At 37.3% G+C, this 23,181-nt stretch overlaps 1 protein-coding gene across 1 annotated transcript in view; it reads left to right on the plus strand.

Annotated features, from left to right (window-relative positions):
- MTMR8 (myotubularin related protein 8) overlaps nt 1-23,181 on the plus strand; it is a 223,348-nt gene that overhangs the window by 38,371 nt on the left and 161,796 nt on the right. Inside the window, exons 2-3 of the mRNA XM_029240183.1 lie at nt 19,715-19,837; nt 22,766-22,940. Of these exons, the coding sequence (XP_029096016.1) occupies nt 19,715-19,837; nt 22,766-22,940 (298 nt within the window). The remainder of the gene's footprint in view (nt 1-19,714; nt 19,838-22,765; nt 22,941-23,181) is intronic.

The raw sequence follows: 23,181 nt of genomic DNA on the forward strand, positions 1-23,181 counted from the left end.
ATTCTTTCATGGGTTTCTTGGCAGTCTGTATATCTTCTTTGGGGAAATGTCTATTTAGGTCTTCTACCCATTTTTGGATTGGATTGTTTGTTTTTTTGTTATTGAGCTTCATGAGCTGCTTGTAAATTTTGGAGATTAATCCTTTGTCAGTTGCTTCATTTGCAAATATTTTCTCCCATTCTGAGGGTTGTCTTTTTGTGTCGTTTATGGTTTCCTTTGCTGTGCAAAAGCTTTTAAGATTCATTAGGTCCCATTTGTTTATTTTTGTTTTTATTTCCATTTCTCGAGGAGGTGGGCGTAAAAGGATCTTGCTGTGATTTATGTCATAGAGTGTTCTGCCTATGTTTTCCTCTAAGACTTTGATACTGTCTGGCCTTACATTTTGGCCTTTAATCCATTTTGAGTTTATTTTTGTGTATGTTGTTAAGGAGTGTTCTAATTTCATTCTTTTACATGTAGCTGTCCTGTTTTCCCAGCACCACTTATTTAAGAGGCTGTCTTTTCTCCAGTGTATATTCTTGCCTCCTTTATCAAAGATAAGGTGACCGTATATGTATGGGTTTATCGCTGGGTATTCTGTCCTGTTCCATTGATCTATATTATTATTTTTGTGCCAGAACCATACTGGCTTGATTGCTGTAGCTTTGTAGTATAGTCTTAAGTCAGGGAGCCTGATTCCTCCAGCTCCATGTTTCTTTCTCAAGATTGATTTGGCTATTCAGGTTCTTTTGTTTTTCCATACAAATTGTGAACGTTTTTGTTCTAGTTCTGTGAAAAATGCCAGTGTTAGTTTGATAGAAAGCTACAGGCCAATATCACTGTTGAACATAGATGCAGAAATCCTCAACAAGATACTAGCAAACAGAATCCAACAGCACATTAAAAGGATCATACAACATGATCAAGTGGGGTTTATCCCAGGAATGCAAGCATTCTTCAGTATACGCAAATCAATCAATGTGATACACCATATTAACAAATTGAAGGAGAAAAACCATATGATCATCTCAATAGTTGCAGAGAAAGCTTTCAACAAAATTCAACGAACATTTATGTTAAAATACCCTCCAGAAAGTAGGCATAGAGGGAACTTTCCTCAACATAATAAAGGCCATATATGACAAACCCACAGCCAACATCATCCTCAATGGTGAAAAACTGAAACCATTTCCACTAAGATCAGGAAAAAGAAATGGTTGCCCACTGTCACTACTATTATTCAACATAGTTTTGGAACTTTTTGGCACAGCAATTAGAGAAGAAAAAGAAATAAAACAATCCAAATTGGGAAAGGAGTAAAGCTGTCACTGTTTTAAGATGACATTATACTATATATACAGAATCCTAAAGTTGCTACCAGAAATCTACTAGAGCTAATCAATGAATTTGGTATAATAGCAGGATACAAAATTAATGCATAGAAATTTCTTGCATTCTTATACACTAATGATGAAAAATCTTAAAGTGAAATTAAGAAAACACTCCCATTTACCATTGTAGCTAAAAGAATAACGTATCTAGGAATAAACCTACCTAAGGAGACAAAAGATCTGTGTGCAGAAAATTATGAGACACTGATGAAAGAAATTAAAGATGGTACAAATAGATGGAGAGATACACCATGTTCTTGGATTGGCAGAATCAACATTGTAAAAATGACTATACTACACAAAGCAATCTACAGATTCAATGAATATGTCCTTTAAAACATGATGGCTGTTTCATATGCATGAATTTTTAATTTATGTAACTAGTGATATCTGCAGTATATCATTCTGTTTCTTACTTTTTCACTAAATTATGCATTTCTTGGATCTATTCATGTTGCTATGTGTACCTCCAATGCATTGCTTCTAATACTTGCTTAATGCTCCAGCACATCTGACCTATCTATTCTACCAGTGATGGAAATGTTCATTCTTGTATATATCCTCTTTAGAACCTGTATGAAAATTTCTTTGGGCTCATTTTCAAGAATAGAATTCCTGGGTCATAGAGTGTACATTTTTATGTGTACTTTGCTTATGTAGTACCAGATTGCCCTCCTAAATAGTCTCAATCTCTCTATACCCCCTCTCCCCCTGCCAGTTGTAGTAGATGAGGGTTCTTTTATCCCCACATCCCTATCAACACTTGGCATTTTCTAGCCTTCCAGTTTTTGCCAGTCTTACAGCCTTAAAGCAATATCTTTTGGTTTTAATTTTCGTTTATATGATTCCAATGTTTTGAGTGTCTCTTCATGGTTGTATGCTTACTGGATTTCCTATTCTGTAACTTGCCTTTTTATGTTTTGCCTATTTTTCTATTACAGCCTCTGTCTTTTTCTCTTTGAATTACAGTAGTCCTTTATATTGTCTAGATAATAATCTCTTGTTTGGTTTTTCATTTTATTTTATTTTTTATACAGCAGGTCCTTATTAGTCATCAATATTATACACATCAGTGTATACGTGTCAGTCCAAATAGACCAATTCATCACAACCCCACTCCCACCCCTCTGCTGCTTTCCCCCCTTGGTGTCCATACGTTTGTTCTCTACATCTGTGTCTCAATTTCTGCCCTGCAAACCGGTTCATCTGTACCAGTTTTATAGGTTCCACATATATGCGTTAATATATGATATTTGTTTTTCCCTTTCTGACTTACTTCACTCTGAATGACAGTCACTAGATCCATCCACGTCTCAACAAATGACTGAATTTCATTCCTTTATATGGCTGAGTAATATTCCATTTTATATACATACCACATCTTCTTTATCCATTCCTCTGTCAATAGGCATTTAGGTTGCTTCCATGATCTGGCTACTGTAAATAGTGCTGCAATGAACATTGGGGTGCATGTGTCTTTTTGAATTATAGTTTTATCTGGGTATATGCCCAGTAGTGGGATTGCTCAATCATATGGTAATTCTATTTTTAGTTTTTTAAGGAACCTCCATACTGTTCTGCATAGTGGCTGTATCAATTTACATTCCCCCCACCAGTGCAAGAGGGTTCCCTTTTCTCCACACCCTCTCCAGCATTTATTGTTCATAGATTTTCTGATTATGCCCATTCTAACTGTTGTGAGGTGATACCTCATTGTAGTTTCGATTTGCATTTCTATAATAATTAGTGATGTTGAGCAGCTTTCCATGTGCTTCTTTGCCACCTGTATGTCTTCTTTGGAGAAATGTCTATTTAGGTCTTCTGCCCATTTTTGGACTGGGTTGTTTGTTTTCTAAATATCGAGCTGCATGAGCTGTTTATACATTTTGGAGACTAATCCTTTGTCTGTTGATTCATTTGCAAATATTTTCTCCCATTCTGAGGGTTGTATTTTAATCTTGTTTATGGTTTCCTTTGCTGTGCAAAAGCTTTGAAGTTTCATTAGGTCCCATTTGTTTATTTTTGTTTTTATTTCCATTACTCTAGGAGGTGGATCAAAAAAGATACTGCAGTGATTTTTGCCACAGAGTGTTCTTCCTATGTTTTCCTGTAAGAGTTTTATATTGTGCAGTCTTACATTTAGGTCTCAAATGCATTTTGAGTTTCTTTTTGTGTATGGTGTTAGGGAGTGTTCTAATTTCATTCTTTTACATGTAGCTGTCCAGTTTTCCCAGCAACACTTATTGAAGAGACTGTCTTTTCACCATTGTATATCTTTGCCTCCTTTGTCATAGATTAGTTGACCATAGGTGCATGGGTTTATCTCTGGGTTTCTGTCTTGTTCCATTGATCTATGTTTCTGGTTTTGTGCCAGTACCATATTGTCTTGATTACTGTAGCTTTGTAGTATAGTCTGAAGTCACTGAGTCTGATTCCTCCAGCTCCGTTTTTTCCCTCAAGACAGCTTTTGCTAGTCGGGGTCTTTTTTGTCTCCATCCAAATTTTAAGATTTTTTTGTTCTAGTTCCATAAAATATGCCACTGGTAATTTGATAGGGATTGAATTAATTCTGTAGATTGCTTTGGGTAGTATAGTCATTTTCACAGTATTGATTCTTCCAATCCAAGAACATGATATATCTCTCCATCTGTTGGTTTCATCTTTAATTTCTTTCATAAGTGTCATAGTTTTCTGCATACTGGTCTTTGTCTCCCTAGGTAGGTTTATTCCTAGGTATTTTATTCTTTTTGTTGCAGTGGTAAATGAGAGTGTTTCCTTAATTTCTCTTTCAGATTTGTCATCATTAGTGTATAGGAATGCAAGAGATTTCTGTGCATTAATTTTGTATCCTGCAACTTTACCAAATTCATTGATTAACAATAGTAGTTTTCTGTTGGCAACTTTAGGATTCTCTCTGTATAATATCATGTCATCTGCAAACAGTGACAGTTTTGCTACTTCTTTTCCAATTTGTATTCCTTTTATTTCTTTTTCTTCTCTGATTGCTTGGCTAGGACTTCCAAAATAATGTTAAATATTAGTGCTGAGAGTGGACATCCTTGTCTTCTTCCTGATCTTAGAGGAAATGCTTTCAGTTTTTCACCATTGAGAATGATGTTTGCTGTGGGTTTGTCGTATATGGCCTTTATTATATTGAGGTAGGTTCCCTCTATGCACACTTTCTGGAGCGTTTTTATCATAAATGGGTGTTGAATTTTGTCAAAAGATTTTTGCATGTATTGAGATGATCATATGGTTTTTATTCTTCAATTTGTTAATATGGTTTATCACATTGATTGATTTACGTATATTGAAGAATCCTTGTATCCCTGGGATAAATCCTATGTGATCATGGTATATAATCCTTTTAATGTATTGTGGGATTCTGTTTGGTAGTATTTTGTTGAGGATATTTGCGTCTATATTCATCAATGATATTGTTATGTAATTTTCTTTTTATGTAGTATCTTTGTCTGGTATTGGTATCAGAATGATGGTGGCCTCGTAGAATCAGTTTGGGAGTGTTCCTGCCTCTGCAATTTTTTGGAAGAGTTTGAGAAGGATGGGTGTTAGCTCTTCTCTAAATGTTTGATAGAATTCACCTGTATAGCCATCTGTTGCTGGACTTTTGTTTGTTGGAAGGTTTTTAATCACAGTTTCAATTTCATTCTTTTTGATTGTTCTGTTCATATTTTCTATTTCTTCCTAGTTCAGTCTTGGAAGGTTATATCTTTCTAAGAGTTTGTCAATTTCTTCCAGGTGTTCTATTTTATTGGCATAGAGTTTCTTGTAGTAGTCACTTAGGACGCTTTGTATTTCTGAGGTGTCTGTTGTAACTTCTCCTTTTTCATTTCTAATTTTATTGATTTGAGTTCTCTCCCTCTTTTTCTTGATGAGTCTGGCTAATGGTTTATCAATTTTCTTTATCTTCTCAAAGAACCAGCTTTTAGTTTTATTGATCATTGCTATTGTTTTCTTTGTTTCCATTTCATTTATTTCTGCTCTCATCTTTATGATTTCTTTCCTTCAGCTAACTTTGGGTTTTGTTCTTCTTTTTCTGGTTCCTTTAGGTGTAAGGGTAGATTTTTCTTTTTTCTTGAGGTAGACTTGTATAGGTATAAACCTCCATCATAGAACTGCTTTTGCTGCATCCCATAGGTTTTGGATCATCGTGTTTTCATTGTCATTTTTCTCTAGGTATTTTTTGATTTCCTCTTTGATTTCTTCAGTGATCTCTTTGTTATTTAGTAACTTATTGTTTAGCCTCCATGTGTTTGTATTTTTTACGATTTTTTCTCTGTAATTCATTTCTAATCTCATAGCGCTGTGGTCAGAAAAGATGCTTGAGAGAGCTGGAACTACCACAGCTCGGGGTCTCTTCCCTCTGCCATCACAGAACTGCCCTGGAGGCCGAGGGGAGGGCAGCCTCACTGAGGCTGCCGACTCTGCAGGGTCCCCAGCGCCCGAAGCCACGACAGTCTTGCGGACAATGGGCCGGATACACCAGAAATACCTCTACACGTGGAACAACACTTACAGAACACCTACTGAATGCTGGCAGAAGACCTCACACCTCCCAAAAGGCAAGAAACTCCCCAAATAACTGGGTAGGGCAAAAGAAAAAATGAAAAAACAGAGACAAAAGAATAGGGACGGGACCTGCACCAGTGGGAGGGAGCTGTGAAGGAGGAAATGTTTCCACACACTAGGAAGCCCCTTTGCATGTGGAGACTGTGGTTGGTGCAGCGGGGGAGCTTCGGAGCCACGGAGCAGAGTGCAACAACAGGGGTACGGAGGGCAAAGCAGGGAGATTCCGGCACAGAGGATCGGTGCCGACTGGCACTCACCAGCCTCAGAGGCTTGTCTGCTCACCCGCCGGGGCAGGCGAGGCTACGAGCTGAGACTTGGGGTTCGGTCGGAGTGCAGGGAAAGGACTGGCGTTAGCGGTGTGAACACAGCCTGAAGGGGTTAGTGCACCACGGCTAGCCGGGAGGGAGTCTGGGAAAAGGTCTGGAGCTGTTGAAGACGCAAGAGGCTTTTTCTTCCCCATTTGTTTCCTGGTGCATGAGGAGAGGGGATTAAGAGCGCTACTTAAAGGAGCTCCAGAGACGGGCGCTTGCCACGGCTAAAAGCACGGACCCCAGAGATGGGCATGAGATGCTAAGGCTGCTGCTGCCGCCACCAAGAAGCCTGTGTGCAGCACAGGTCACTATCCACACCCCTCTTCTGGGGAGCTTGTGCAGCCCGCCACTGCCAGGATCCGGGTATCCAGGGACAACTTCCCTGGGAGAACGCATGGCGAGCCTCAGGCTGGTGCAATGTCACACTGGCCTCTGCCACCGCAGGCCTTCCCCGCACTCCATGCCCGTCCCTCCCCCAGGTCTGAGTGAGCCAGAGTCCCCGAATCAGTGGCTCCTTTAACCCCGTCCTGTCTGAGCAAAAAACAGAAGCCCTCCGGTGACCTACACGAAGGGGCGGGGCCAAATCCAAAACTGAACACCTGGAAACTGTGAGAACAAAGAAGAGAAAGGGAAATCTCTCCCAGCAGCCTCAGAAGCAGAATAAAGCTCCACAATCAACTTGATATACCCTGCATCTGTGGAATACATGAGCAAGATTTATGATTCTTTCCCCTTTTCCTCTTTTTGTGAGAGTGTATGCTTCTGTATCAGATTTTCTCTGTATAGCTTTGCTTCCACCATTTGTCCTAAGGTTCTATTTGTCTGTTTTTTTTAAAATTTATTTTCTTAATAATTATTTTTAATTTAATAACTTTATTATATTTTCCTTTATCTTCTTTCTTTTTTTTTCCTTCCCTCCCTCCTTCCTTCCTTCCTTCTTTCCTTCCTCCCAGCTTCTCTCCCTACATCCCTGCCTTCTTTCATTCTTTCCTTCTTCTTTCTTCCTTCCTTCCTTCCTTCCTTTCCTCCTTTCTTTTGTTCTTTCTTCCTACTTCTAGTAATTCTTTCTCTCTACTTTTTCTCACTTTTAGTCTGAGCTGTGTGGATGAAAGGCTCTTGGTGCTGCAGCCAAGAGTCAATGCTGTGCCTCTGAGGTGGGAGAGCCAACTTCAGGACTCTGGTCAACAAGAGACCTCCCAGCTCGGCATAATATCAAATGTGAAAATATCCCAGAGATCTCAATCTCAACACCAGCACCCAGCTCCACTCAAAGACCAGCAAGTACAGTGCTGGACACCCTATGCCAAACAACTAGCAAAACAGGAACACAACCCCATCCATTAGTAGAGAGGCTGCCTACAATAATAGTAAGTCCACAGACACCCGAAAACACACCACAAGACCTGGACCTGCCCACCAGAGAGACAAGATCCACCCTCATCCAGCATAACACAGGCACTAGTCCCCACCACCAGGAAGCTGACACAATCCACTGAACCAACCTTAGCCACAGGGGACAGACACCAAAATCAACGAGAACTAAGAACCTGCAGCCTGCAAAAAGGAGACACCAAACACAGTAAGATAAGCAAACTGAGAAGACAGAAAAACACACAGCAGATGAAGGAGCAAGATAACAACCCACCAGACCTAGCAAACGAAGAGGTAATAGTCAGTCTACCTGAAAAAGAATTCAGAATAAGGATAGTAAAGGTGATCCAAAATCTTGGAAATAGAATAGAGAAAATGCAAGAAACATTTAACAAGGACCTAGAAGAACTAAAGATGAAACAAACAACGATGAACAGCACAATAAATGAAATTAAAAATACTCTAGATGGGATCAATAGCAGAATAACTGAGGGAAAAGAACGGTTAAGTATTCTGGAAGATAAAATACTGGAAATAACTACTGCAGAGCAGAATAAAGAAAAAAGAATGAAGAGAACTGAAGACGGTCTCAGAGACCTCTGGGGCAACATTAAATGCACCAACATTCAAATTATAGGGGTTCCAGAAGAAGAAGAGAAAAAGAAAGTGACTGAGAAAATATTTGAAGATATTATAGTTGAAAACTTCCCTAATATGGGAAAGGAAATAGTAAATGAAGTCCAGGAAGCACAGAGAGTCCCATACAGGATAAATCCAAGGAGAAATATGCCAAGGCACATATAAATCAAACTGTCAAAAATTAAATACAAAGGAAGCATATAAAAAGCAGCAAGGGAAAAACAACAAATAACACACAAGGGAATCCCCATAAGGTTAACAGCTGATCTTTCAGTAGAAACTCTGCAAGCCGGAAGGGAGTGGCAGGACATATTTAAAGTGATGAAGGAGAAAAACCTGCAACCAAGATTACTCTACCAGCAAGTATCTCATTCAGATTTGATGGAGAAATAAAAACATTTACAGACAAGCAAAAGCAGAGAGAGTTCAGGATCACCAAACCAGCTTTACAACAAATGCTAAAGGAAGTTCTCTAGGCAAGAAACACAAGAGAAGGAAAAGACCTACAATAATGAACCTAAAACAATGTACAAAATGGGAATAGGGACATACATATCGATAATTACCTTAAATGTAAATGGATTAAATGCTCCCTGCAAAAGACACAGATTGGCTGAATGGATACTGAAACAAGACCCATGTATATGCTGTCTACATGAGACCCACTTCAGACCTAGAGACACATACAGACTGAAAGTAAGGGGATGGAAAAAGATATTCCATGCAAATGGAAACCAAAAGAAAGGTGGAGTAGCAATACTTATATCAGACAAAATAGATTTTAAAATAAAGCCTATTAGAAGAGACAAAGAAGGACACTACATAATGATCAAGCGATTGATCCAAGAAGAAGATATAACAATTGTAAATATTTATGCACCCAACATAGGAGCACCTCAATACTCATATCAGACAAAACAGATTTTAAAATAAAGCCTATTAGAAGAGACAAAGAAGGACACTACATAATGATCAAGGGATTGATCCAAGAAGAAGATATAACAATTGTAAATATTTATGCACCCAACATAGGAGCACCTCAATACATAAGGCAAATACTAACAGCCATAAAAGGGGAGATCGACAGTAACACGTTCATAGTAGGGGACTTTGTAACACCTCACTTTCACCAATGGACAGATCATCCAAAATGAAAATAAATAAGGAAAAATAAACTTTAAATTATACATTAAGCAAGATGGACTTGATATTTATAGGACACTCTATCCAAAAACAACAGAATACACATTTTTCTCAAGTGCTCATGGAACTTTCTCCAGGATAGATCATATCTTGGGTCACAAATCAATCCTTGGTAAATTTAAGAAAATTGAAATTGTATCAAGTATCTTTTTTGACCACAGCGCTATGAGACTAGATATAAATTACAGGAAAAGATCTGTACAAAATACAAACACATGGAGCCTAAACAATACACTACTTAATAACGAAGTGATCACGGAACAAATCAAAGAGGAAATCAAAAAATACCTAGAAACAAATGACAATGGAGACACAATGACCCAAAACCTATGGGATGCAGCAAATACAGTTCTAAGAGGGTAGTTTATAGCAATACAAGGCCACCTGAAGAAACAGGAAACATCTTGAATAAACAACCTAACCTTGCAACTAAGCAGTTAGAGAGAGAAGAACAAAAATACCCCAAAGTTAGCAGATGGAAAAAAAATCATAAAAATCGTATCAGTAAAAAATGAAAAAGAAATGAAGGAAATGAAAGCAAAGATCAATAAAACTAAAAGCTGGTTCTTTGAGAAGATAAGCAAAATAGATAAACCATTAGCTAGACTCATCAGGAGAAAAAGGGAGAAGTCTCAAATCAATAGAATTAGAAATGAAAAAGGAGAAGTAACAATTCACAATGCAGAAATACAGAAGATCGTGAGAGATTACGACAAACAACTCTATGCCAATAAAATAGACAACCTGGAAGAAATGGACAACTTCTTACAAATGCACAACCTGCTAATACTGAATCAGGAAGAAATAGAAATATGAACAGACCAATCACAAGCACTGAAATTGAAACTGCGATTAAAAATCCTCCAACACAAAAAAGCCCAGGACCAGATGGCTTCACAGGAGAATTCTGTCAAATATTTAGAGGAGAGCTAACACCTATCCTTTCAAGCTCTTCCAAAATATAGCACAGGGAGGAACACTCCCAAATTAATTCTACAAGGCCTCCATCACCTTGATACATAAACCAGACAAGGATGTCACAAAGAAAAAAAACTACAGGCCAATATCACTGATGAACATAGATGCAAAACTCCTCAACAAAATACTAGCAAACAGAAACCAACAGCACATTAAAATGATCATACACCATGATCAAGTGGGGTTTATTCCAGGAATAAAAGGTTTCTTCAATATACACAAATCAGTCAGTGTGATAAACCATATTAACAAATTGAAGGAGAAAAACCATATGATCACCTCAATAGATGCACAGAAAGCTTTTGACAAAATTCAACACCTATTTATGATAAAAACCCTGCAGAAAGTAGGCATAGAGGGAACTTTCCTCAACATAATAAAGGCCATATATGACAAACCCACAGCCAACATCATCCTCAATGGTGAAAAACTGAAAGCATTTCCACTAAGATCAGGAACAAGACACGGTTGCCCACTCTCTCCACTCTTATTCAGTATAGTTTTGGAAGTTTTAGCCACAGCAATCAGAGAAGAAAAGGAAATAAAAGGAATCCAAATTGGAAAATAAGAAATAAAGCTGTCACTGTTTGCAGAGGACATGATGCTATACATAGAGAATCCTAAAGATGCTACCAGAAAAATACTAGAGCTAATCAATGAATCTGGTAATGTTGCAGAATACAAAATTAATGCACAGAAATCTATGGCATTCCTATACACTAATGATGAAAAATCTGAAAGTGAAATCAAGAAAACACTGCCATTTACCACTGCAACAAAAGGAATAAAATATCTATGTATAAATGTACCTAAGGACACAAAAGAGCTATATGCAGAACATTATAACACTGATGAAAGAAATTAAACATGATACAAATAGATGGAGAGATATACCACGTTCTTGGATTGGAAGAATCAACATTGTGAAAATGATTCTACTACCCAAAGCAATCTACAGATTCAATGCAATCCCTATCAATCTACCACTGGCATTTTTCACAGAACTAGAAGAAAGAGTTTCACAACTTGTATGGAAACACAAAAGACCCCGAATAGCCAAAGCAATCTTGAGAACGAAAAACGGAGCTGGAGGATCAGGCTCCCTGACTTCAGACTATACTACAAAGCTACAGTAATCAAGACAGTATAGTACTGGCACAAAAACAGAAAGATAGATCAATGGAACAGGATAGAAAGCCCAGAGATAAACCCACGCACATATGGACACCTTATCTTTGATAAAGGTGGCAGGAATGTACAGTGGAGAAATGACAGCCTCTTCAATAAGTGGTGCTGGGAAAACTGGACAGCTACAGGTAAAAGGATGAGATTAGATGACTCCCTAACACCATACACAAAAATAAGCTCAAAATGGATTAAAGACCTAAATGTAAGGCCAGGAAGTATCAACCTCTTAGAGGAAAACATAGGCAGAACACTCTATGACATAAATCGCAGCAAGATCCTTTTTGACCCACCTCCTAGCGAAATGGAAATTAAAACAAGAATAAACAGATGGGACCTAATGAATCTTAAAAGCTTTTGCACAGCAAAGGAAACCATAAACGAGCAAAAAACAACCCTCAGAATGGGAGAAAATATTTGCAAATGAAGCAACTGACAAAGGATTAATTTCCAAATTTACAAGCAGCTCATGCAGCTCAATATTAAAAAAACCAACAACCCAATCCAAAAATGGGCAGAAGACCTACATAGACATTTCTCCAAAGAAGATATACAGATTGCCAACAAACACAAGAAAGAATGCTCAACATCATTAATCATTAGAGAAATGCAACTCAAAACTACAATGAGATATCATCTCACACCAGTCAGAATGGCCATCATCAAAAAATCTAGAAACAATAAATGCTGGAGAGGGTGTGGAGAAAAGGGAACACTCTTGCACTGCTGGTGGGAATGTGAATTGGTAGAGCCGCTATGGAGAACAGTATGGAGGTTCCTTAAAAAACTACAAATAGAACTACCATATGACCCAGCAATCCCACTACTGGGCATATACCCTGAGAAAACCGTAATTCAGAAAGAGTCATGTACCACAATGTTCATTGCAGCTCTATTTACAATAGCCAGGACATGGAAGCAACCTAAATGTCCATCAACATATGAATGGATAAAGAAGATGTGGCACATATATAATAGAATAATGCTCAGCTATAAAAAGAAACGAAATTGAACTATTTCTAATGAGGTGGATAGACCTAGAATCTGTCATACAGAGTGAAGTAAGTCAGAAAGAGAAAGACAAATACCGTATGCTAACACATATATATGGAATTTAAGATAAACAAATGTCATGAAGAACCTAGGGGTAAGACAGGAATAAAGACACAGACCTACTAGAGAACGGACTTGAGGATATGGGGAGGGGGAAGGGTGAGCTGTGACAATGCACGAGAGAGGCATGGACATATATACACTACCAAACGTAAGGTAGATAGCTAGTGGGAATCAGCTGCATAGCTCAGAGAGATCAGCTTGGTGCTTTGTGACCGCCTGGATTAGTGGGATAGGGAGGGTGGGAGGTAGGGACGCAAGAGGGAAGAGATATGGGAACATATGTATGTGTATAACTGATTCACTTTGTTATAAAGCAGAAACTAACACACCATTGTAAAGCAATTATACCCCAATAAAAATGTTAAAAAAATAGTGTTCTCCTTAAACTGAAAAAAAAAAAGAAAAGAAAAGATACTTGATATGATTTCAATACTCTGAAATTTACTGTGGCTTGATTTATTTCCCATGACATGATCTATCCTGGAGAAAGTTCTTTGTGCATTTGAGAAGAAAATGTAATCTGCTGTTTTTGCATGTAATGTCCTATAAATCTCAACTAAATGTATCTGGTCTATTGTGTCATTTAAAGCTTCTTTTCCCTTATTTATTTTCATTTTCGATGATCTGTCTAGTGGTGTAAGTGAGGTTTTATAGTCCCCCACTATTTATGTGTTATTGTCGATTTCCTCTTTTATAGCTTTTAGGAGTTGCCTTATGTATTGATGTGCCCCTATGTTGTGTACATATACATTTATAATTGTTATATCTTCTTCTTGGATTGATCCCTTGATCATTATGTAGTGTCCTTCCTTGTCTCTTGTAACATTCTTTATTTTAAAGTCTATTTTATCTGATATGAGTATTGCTACTCCAGCTTTCTTTTGGTTTCAGTTTTCATGGAATATCTTTTTCCACTCCCTCACTTTCAGTCTGTATGTGTCCCTAGATATGAAGTGGGTCTATTTTAGACAGCATATTGATGGGTCTTGTTTTTGTATCCATTCAACAAGCCTGTGTCTTTTGGTTGGAGCATTTAACCCATTCATATTTAAGGTAATTATCAATATGTATGTTCCTATGACCATTTTCTTATTTGTTTTGTGTTTGTTTTTGTAGGTCCTTTTCTTCTCTTGTGTTTCCCACTTAGAGACGTTCCTGTAAGCATTTGTTGCAGAGCTGGTTTGCTGGTGCTGAATTCTCTTAACTTTTTTCTGTCTGTAATAAAGCTTTTGATTTCTCCATCAAATCTGAATGAGATCCTTGCTGGGTTGAGTAATCTTGGTTGTAGGTTCTTCCCTTTCATCACTTTAAGTACATCATGCCACTCCCTTCTGACTTGTAGAGTTTCTGCTGAGACATCAGCTGTTAACCTTATGGGAGTTCCCTTATATGTTATTTGTTGTTTTTCCTTTGCTGCTTTCAATAATTATTCTTTGTCTTTAATTTTTGCCAATTTGATTAGTATGTGTCTCCTTGTGTTTCTCCTTGGGTTTGTCCTGTATGGGACTCTCTGCACTTCCTGGACTTGGGTGGCTATTTCCTTTCTCAAGTTAGGGAACTTTTTGACTATAATCTCTTCCAAATATTTTCTCCGGTCCTTTCTCTCTCTCTTCTCCTTCTGGCACCCCTATAATGTGAATGTTGTTGCGTTTAATGTTGTCCCAGAGGTCTCTTAGGCTGTCTTCATTTCTTTACATTCTTTTTTCTTTATTCTGTTCCACAGCAGTGAATTCCACCATTCTGTCTTCCAGGTCACTTATCCATTTTTCTGCCTCAGTTTTTCTGCTATTGATTCCTTCTAGTGTAGCTTTCATTTTAGTTATTGTATTGTTCATCTCTGTTTGTTTGTTCTTTAATTCTTCTAGGTCTTTGTTAAACATTTCTTGCATCTGATCATCTTCACCATCATTATTCTGAATTCTTTTTCTGGAAGGTTTCCTATCTTCACTTCATTTAGTTGTTTTTCTGGGGTTTTATCTTGTTCCTTCATCTGGTACATAGCTATCTGTCTTTTCATGTTTTCTATCTTTCTGTGAGTGTGGTTTTTGTTCCACAGGCTGCAGAATTGTAGTTCTTCTTTCACCTGCTGTCTTCCCTCTGGTGGATGAGGCTATCTAAGAAGCTTGTGCAAGTTTCCAGATGGGAGTTACTGGTGGTGTGTAGAGCTGACTGTTGCTCTGGTGGGCAGAGCTCAGTAAAACTTTAATCCGGTTGACTGCTAATGCGTAAGACTGGGTTCATTCTCTCTTGGTCCTTTGGCCTGAGGCAATCCAACACTGGAACCTACCCTGGCTCTTTGGTGGGGCTAATGGCGGACTCTGGGAAGGCTCACACCAAGGAGTACTTCCCAGAACTTCTGCTGCCAGTGTCCTTGTCCCCATGGTGATACACAGCCATGCCCTGCCTCTGCAGGAGACCCTCCAACACTAGCACGTAGGTCTGTTTCAGTCTCCCCTGGGGTCACTGCTCCTTCCCCTGGGTCCCAATGTACACACTAATTTTTGTATGTCCTCCAAGGGTGGAGTCTCTGTTTCCCCCAGTCCTGTCCAAGTCCTGAACTCAAATCCCACTGGACTTCAAAGTCTGATTCTCTAGGAATTCCTCCTCTGTTGCCGGACTTCCAGGTTGGGAAGCCTGACGTGGGGCTCAGAACCTTCACTCCAGTGGGTGGAATTCTGTGGTATAAGTGTTCTCCAGTCTGTGAGTCACCCACCCACCAGTTATGGGATTTGATTTTACTGTGATTGTGCTCCTCCTACCGTCTCATTGTGGCTTCTCCTTTGTCTTTGGATGTGGGCTATCTTTTTTGGTTAGTTCCAGTGTCTTCTTGTCGATGATTGTCCAGCAGCTAGTTGTGATTCTGGTGTTCTCACAAGAGGGAGTACGAGCACGTCCTACTACTCCACCATCTTGGTTCCTCCCTAATAATCTCTTGTTAATTTCAGACATTTTATATATTTTCTTCTATTCCATTATTAAGTTTTTTTTTTTTTTTTTTTTTTTTTTTTTTTGCGGTATGCAGGCCTCTCACTGTTGTGGCCTCTCCCGTTGTGGAGCACAGGCTCTGGACGTGCAGGCTCAGCAGCCATGGCTCGCAGGCCTAGCCACTCCATGGCATGCGGGATCTTCCTGGACCGGGGCATGAACCCATGTCCCCTGCATTGGCAGGCAGACTCTCAACCACTGCACCACCAGGGAAGCCCTGTTATTAAGTTTTGAAGTATTTTCCTGTCTCTAGACCTAGGGTGTTTTGCATTTTTTCTAGTAATTTTATAGTTTTACTTCTTACATATAGATATATCTAGATTCCACTTTTGTATATGGTGTTTCAGGGATGTAGTTTTATTTTCCTCCATGTATTCATACAGTTTCCCCAACACATTTAATAAGTACTCTTACCTTTTTTTCATAATTTGTAGTACCACATTTATCCTATATGAAGCACCCATTCATACACGAGTCTGCCTTTGAGCTATGGTCCTTTATCAGTGGTCTATTTGTCTGTTGTTGCACTAGGACTTCAAGATTTTTTTTTTTTTTTTACCCCGTGGCTTTGGGTATATCTTAATATCTAGCAGAGCAAGTCTTCCCTTCTTCACTGTTCTCTTTTAAGATTTATTTAGGTACTTATGGATATAGTCTTCTACTTAAATTTAGAATTCATTTGTGGAAAATCCACTTTGAAATTTAATTGTAGTTGCATTAAATTTATAGATTAATTTGTGGGATAATTGCCAACTTCACAAAATTAAGTTGTCCCATCCAAGAGCATGAATGTCTCTTCATTTCTTTAAGTTGTCTTTAGTTTTCTTATTAGACTTTTACAGTTTTCTCTGTAAAAGTCTCATATATGCTTGGTTAAGCTAAATCCTGGATTCATCATGGTGTTTGTTGCCACTGTGAATGGTATTTTCTTAATGGTTATTGCTGGTTTAGAGAAACACTTGATTTTTGTAGGTTGATATTTTATCTTGCAACCTGGCTGAATTCCTCTGATTTAAGTTCTAATAGTTTGTTGATTCTTTTGTTTTTTTCTTGGTAGAAGATCTTCTGTTATCTTTTTATTGGGAAAATTATCTTCCCAGTAAATTGTGCCAGATATAGCACTTCAGTTCCAATCCTTTCATGTCTTAATTTCTCCCCTCTTTTTTCTTATTGTATTGGTTAGGATATCTAAAAGAGTAGCAGTGATAGATGGGTCCAGTTTGTCATTTTTGTGATTTTAAATTAATGCATTTAGTTTCTCCATTACACATGACATTCTTTGTAGGCTCTTGATATATAATCTTTACCAAGTTAAGGATGTTTACTTCAGTTCCTAATTCACTAAGAGCTATCATAAATAGAAGTGAACTCAAAAGTATTTTTCTCTATTAATTGAGATAAAGCATTTGATTTTTCTCTTTTAATCTGTTAATGTGATGTTTTCCATTGAAGTTTTCCAATGTTGAACTATCTTTGCTTTCTTGAGTTAAATTTACTTGATCAAATGTATTTTTAAAAATATACTGTTGATTCACTAAATAACTTTTATTTGGATTTTTTTGCATCTACATTTCTTAAGTGAAATGGGTATAAATTTTCATTTGTTATAGCTGTCTGTTTGGTTTTAGAATCAAGATTATGCTAGCCTCGTACATAAAATAGACTATCATTCTTTTTCTAATTGGAATCAATTGGATAAGGTAGTTTGTTTCTTGGAAATTTGGTAGTATTCACTAATAAGTCATACTGAGGTATTTTCCTTGGAATTTTTTCACTTCACGTATGTTTTTCAATTTATTAGCATATTGTTCATAATACTCTCATTTAAAGAAATTTGTTACATTGTCTTCCCTTTTTCATTCTGTAGCTTGTGTATTTGCCTCTTTTCCCTTTTTTCCCTGATCAGTCTTGTCAAAGATGTATTAACATTTAGGAATGAAATTGGGTCATTTGTAGAGACGTGGATGGACCTAGAGAGTGTAATACAGAGTGAGTTAAGTCAGAAAGAGAAAAGCAAATATCATATAATAATGCATATATGTGGAATCTAGGAAAATGGTATAGATGATCTTATTTGCAAAGCAGAAATAGAGACACAGACGTAGAGAACAAATGTATGGATCCCAATGGGGAAAGGTGTGCAGTGGGTGGAATTGGGAGACTGGGATTGACACATATACATTATTGATACTATGTATAAAATAGACAACTCTTGGGAACATAATCTATAGCACAGGGAACTCTACCTAAATGGGAGGGAAGTCCAAAAGGGATGGGATATCTGTATGTATACGGCTGATTCATTTTGTTGTGCAGTGGAGGCTAACACAACATTGTAAAGCAACCATATTCCAATAAAAATTAATTTAAGAAGATCTATTAACCTTTTTAAATAAGTAAATTCTAGTTTTGTTCGTCTTTTCTGTTGTTTTTTTTTTTTTTGGTGTGTGTGTGTATGTGGGGGGGCAATTCTCTGCTTTTTAATTTCTGTCCGTTGTATTCCTTGTTTCTCTGTTCTTTTGCTTTCTTCATTGCATTGAATGCTTAACTAGTTTATCAACGTTTCTTCTTTAATGATAAGTGTACTTAAAGGTATAAATTTCTTCTTAGTTCTGCTTTAGCTGTGCCCCACAAATTTTCATTTGTTGTGTTTTTATTATTATTCACTTCTAAATATTTATTAATTTTATTTATGATTTCCTTTTAACCCAAGGTTAATTTAATAATATGCTATTTTGTTTCCAAACATATGCTAACTTTGCCTATTTTTTTGTTATTAATTTCTAATGTCGTTGTGTCATGGTTGGAGAATGTAGACTGTATGATATTGAACCTTTAGAATTTATTGAGGCTTCCTTTACAGCCATTATCATGATGTCTTTTTAGAAATGTTCTATTAGTTGTCTTGAATGACTTTATGTTCTTCATTTGTTGGATATAGTGTTCTCTGTATATCTAACAGCTTGAACTTTGTAGTTGTACTGTGCAAGTATACTGTATCTCTACTCATTTTTGTTTTTTATTTTTGTATGCTTGATCTATCAATTCCTAACTAAAGTGTTAAAGTATCCAAGTGTTTCTTTTCTCTCTGCAGCTCTGCTACAAGCAAGTACATCAAGCCAGATGTATTTTGAAACTTCTTATAAGATGCATATATATTTATGATAAATATATTTTCTTGTCCTGTTGTTCTTTGTCTCTTGATTCTATTTTGTCAGATATTAAATCTACTCAAGCTTTGTTCACATTTGTCTAGTATATCTTTTCTATTTATTTTCAACTTATTTACATCTCTTTATTTTAGGTATAATCTTCTAGACTGAATATTGTTGAGTATTTGTTTTAATTCAGTCTGTAAGTCTGTCTTTTAACTGGTAAGTTTAATTTATGTACATTTTTTATTTCTCTTATATTGGGACTTATTTCTGGCATTTAATTTTATGCTTTCCATTTATGGTACTCTTTTTGGTTTTTTGTTTGTTTGCTTGCTTCTTTTTTTTTCATTCCTACTTTCCACTGGATAGATCAAGTTTTCTCCTGCTTTTTAGAAAATTATATACTCTACTTTCTTGCCCTTTAACTTAAGATCTAATCTCATGTTATTTACACCTATTGATTTTTCCACATACAGTAACTGCCACTTCCCTCTAACAGGATTAGTACCTCAGCAGGCTCTTATGTCCTATTTATCTTCCACACACTTCTACCCCATCATAGTAACATCATCTAGAATTTTAATCCTTCTTAGAATCCACGTTTCCCTCTCACTTTTATAGTTTCTTCAGGGCTGATTTAGGAAAAGGAAACACAGATCATACCAGTTTGCCACTTTGACAGGACCTAGAAAGCCTCAAAGAAGTTTTATAGCAAATTAACAGCATTTATCTTGCTTTGAATTACACCACTTTAATCACAGGTGGTGAGTTGATAACTTAATCAGTGTTTTTCTCCCCCCTCATATAACAGGTAGAAAATGTGAAATTACTGGATCATTATGTAGGTAAGAAACCAGCTAATGGGAGTCTATATCTTACTGCAACCCACCTGATCTATGTGGAGGCTTCTGGTGCAGCCCGAAAAGAGACATGGGTATGTTCATGAGAAGAAATATCAAAGGGTCTGGAAGAGTTGTGTATACATGCTTTCTAAAATGGTTAAATTTCAGTTAACAGTTAAATTGCTGTAAAACCTTTTCTTCAAAGAATCTATTCTGGGGGGGGTCTTTTCAGAGATTGAATCATATGATTTCTCGTCCCTCAAGTTGTTGACTATAGTCATCTTAAGCTACATGGGACTTTTCCTCAATATTTTTAGGTAAAGTAGTATCTGCTCATTTTCTGAGCTTACTTGGTAAGCATCCCGAAGTAATTTAAAGCCTTGCTACCCATAAAATGTGGTCCAAAAACCAAGAACATGTTTATCGCCTGGGAGCTTGTTAAAAATGCAGAATCTCAGGCCTCAGATTTTAAATTTCTAAAGTGCTCTCAGGTGATGCTGGTGGCACATGGACTACATTTTGGGTATCAATAATTTAGACCAACACTCTGACCTAAGACAGGGTGGTGTGTGTGTGTTTGTGTGTGTGTGTGTGTGTGTGTGTGTATGTTTTGTTATACCTTTAAACAATGTTGTCTAATTAGTTTAGCACCGCTAATGTTACTTTATGCCTACCTCATCCTAAAGTAGGACCATTTAATCTTAATCATTAGCCAGACTTAGTCCTCTGTAACAAGTAAAACATGCTTCTGGTATATGGCATAGCATAGTGATTAAGATCACAGACTCTAGAGCCAGTCTGCTTAAGGTGAAATCCCAGCTTCAACATTTACTACCTTTGTAACCTTGGGCAAGTTATTTAACTTATCTGAGGCTCACTTCCCTCATCTATAAAACAGAGGAAATAATACCTGGCTATGGAATAAAAAAGTTAACGTTGTAAATGCTTAAAACAGTGTTTGGCACATGATAGATACGATTATATAAGTATAAAATGAATTAAACAGAATATACATTTGAAAGAAGCATTTTAATACTTCCTTTTTAAAAACACCATGAGCTTTCCCCATATGACATTGTATCTTCTTCACTTTGGTATGATGAAAGGAATGAGAAAAGAGGGATCAGGAGAGTTCATTCTAGCTAGACTCAGTCGTGCACTAACTGGCTATATGACCTTGGGTAAGTTACTCTTGCTCTCTGGGCTTCAGTTTCCTCATATGTAAAATGAGGTTGTTAGATTATATAATTAATAAGGACTCTTCCATTTCTAACAGTTTGGGAACCAGTTCTTTAGTACTGTACCATGAGACTTTCCCCTTTCTACCTGCATTTACAGACAGCACATGTCTCCAGATTTGTTTCTACTGGATATTATTTCAAACCTAATGGACTAGATCAGGAAGGGAGAACTTATGTTAATTATTTCTATATGTCAAGGGAGGCATATTTACCCAATTAGTACTATTAATGAAGCTCTTTCCATCCTTAGTCTGCTTCACTTTCTGCCTCTTTCCAATTCACCAGTTTTTGCCTGGCACCTGATCTCGATGATCACTGTTTTACTACCCAAACACAGGTCTCCCATATTGATCAACAGGGCTTTGATTTTCTTGAAATTTGATACATTAATTCCTGTTACATTATCAGTAGTTTTTATGACCCTTCAAAACTGCCATAACAGGAATTGAGTTTGACAGAATAGTTAAGACAGAAATTAAGATGGAAAATTCCTTCTCAGAATATGTGAATAGTCCCTACATCTACCCCATTCTTAGATGATGGATATGATTGAAAGATTTTCAGGAAGAGATTTCTTTTCCAAATAAATGGGAGCTGGGGCATAGACTGTGTGAGATGGAAGAAAAGAAAAGACAATGATGATCGGAAGGCCATTCCAGGCACAGGACAGGGAGTCCAGAGAATGAAAAGAGTACATTCAGGCTCTAGTTGTAGGAAACATCAGAGACACAGATAGGAGGAGAACATCAAAGACTAAAATGTAAAACCATGATCCCATGGCTTTTTGAAATTATAAAGAGAGACTTGTATTATTTGTATACAGTTTCTTGTACCGGTTCCCTTTCCATGCATTTCTTTTTTGCTGGCATCAGCATGAGCAGGAATGATGAGACTAAAAATTTAATAATCCTTCATTTTTTTAAAAATCTGAATTATTAACCTGTACTCCCATGGGGAACAACTTTATTAACTGCAGTACGGTGCTTATGTATAGTTCCTTTAGTCCTTAGTCTTACAGTCTCCACTCATTCCCTTAGTCACTTAGGTAAAAATTTCCCCCATTTCATTCTTTGCTTTACTGTCACTAGAGTCTAAAATGTGGAAGAGATATTTTCCCTGTAATATTTCTAGTTAAATCCTAATTCCAGGACTAGAGTTTAGAATTTCTAGAGAAATAATCCTGAACAAAGTTAGACTGCCATGGTTCAAATCCTGTTTGTGCCACTTTTTGGCTGTGTGGCCTCTGATGAAGAGTTCACTTCTCAGAGCTTTGCTTTCTTCATTCCTGAAATGGGATGATTATACGTCAAAAGTGTTGTTACAGGGATTAAATAGTTAATGATTATGGACTACCTCATGAGCAGTAAAGCACAATACCAATTATTAATCATTTTAATTAGTAATTTGTTAGAACAAAAGGAAGTTCTGTTTTCCTCTCTGACAATCATTCTACTATGATTTTTAAACTCCACCACAGCATGCTAGAAGCCATTTGTTCTGAGCCAGTTCACCACAATTGCCCCGTAAATCTCTTAACCTTATATCCCTAAGGAGAAGTAAGTTTTATAATATCGTAATTTGCTTTTCATTGCTTTACCACTATTTACTTCCGTTTAAAAGAAACCCAGTTGTACCTTACAAAGGATGGTTGTAGGCTGTAGATGTGATCACATCTCTGGCCATGCTGTTACTGTTACTGTTACTGAGAGTCAGGCACACTGAGAGTGATAGATCTAGTGCATGTCTGTGAATTATTTTGGTTTTTTTTCTGTTTTGTAGATTGCACTGCATCATATTGCCACTGTGGAGAAGTTGTCCATCACTAGCCTGGGTTGTCCCCTGATCCTCCGCTGTAAGAACTTCCGGGTGGCCCACTTTGTTTTAGAATCTGACGTTGTGTGCCATGAGGTTTACATTTCACTGTTAAAGCTTTCTCAGCTAGGTCGTTATGATAGTATTTTTTATCTAAAACCATTGTAATTTTTCTCCCAGAATGGCATAATGGAAAGATCATTGGTTATGGAGTTAAATAGAGCAGAGTTTGAATCTGGGTTTTGCCTCTTACAGTTCCATGATATTTGGACAAGATACATAACCTTTGAACTCAGCTTCCTTACCTGTAAAAATAATGATAGTATAAGGTCCCTGTGGTGGTTGTTTTGAGGTGTAAATGCATGTGTGCATTTTTACTCTGT

The sequence above is a fragment of the Monodon monoceros genome, unplaced genomic scaffold (assembly GCF_005190385.1).
Source record: "Monodon monoceros isolate NGI ecotype Baffin Bay Population unplaced genomic scaffold, NGI_Narwhal_1 Super_Scaffold_22, whole genome shotgun sequence".
NCBI classification, from domain to species: domain Eukaryota; kingdom Metazoa; phylum Chordata; class Mammalia; order Artiodactyla; family Monodontidae; genus Monodon; species Monodon monoceros.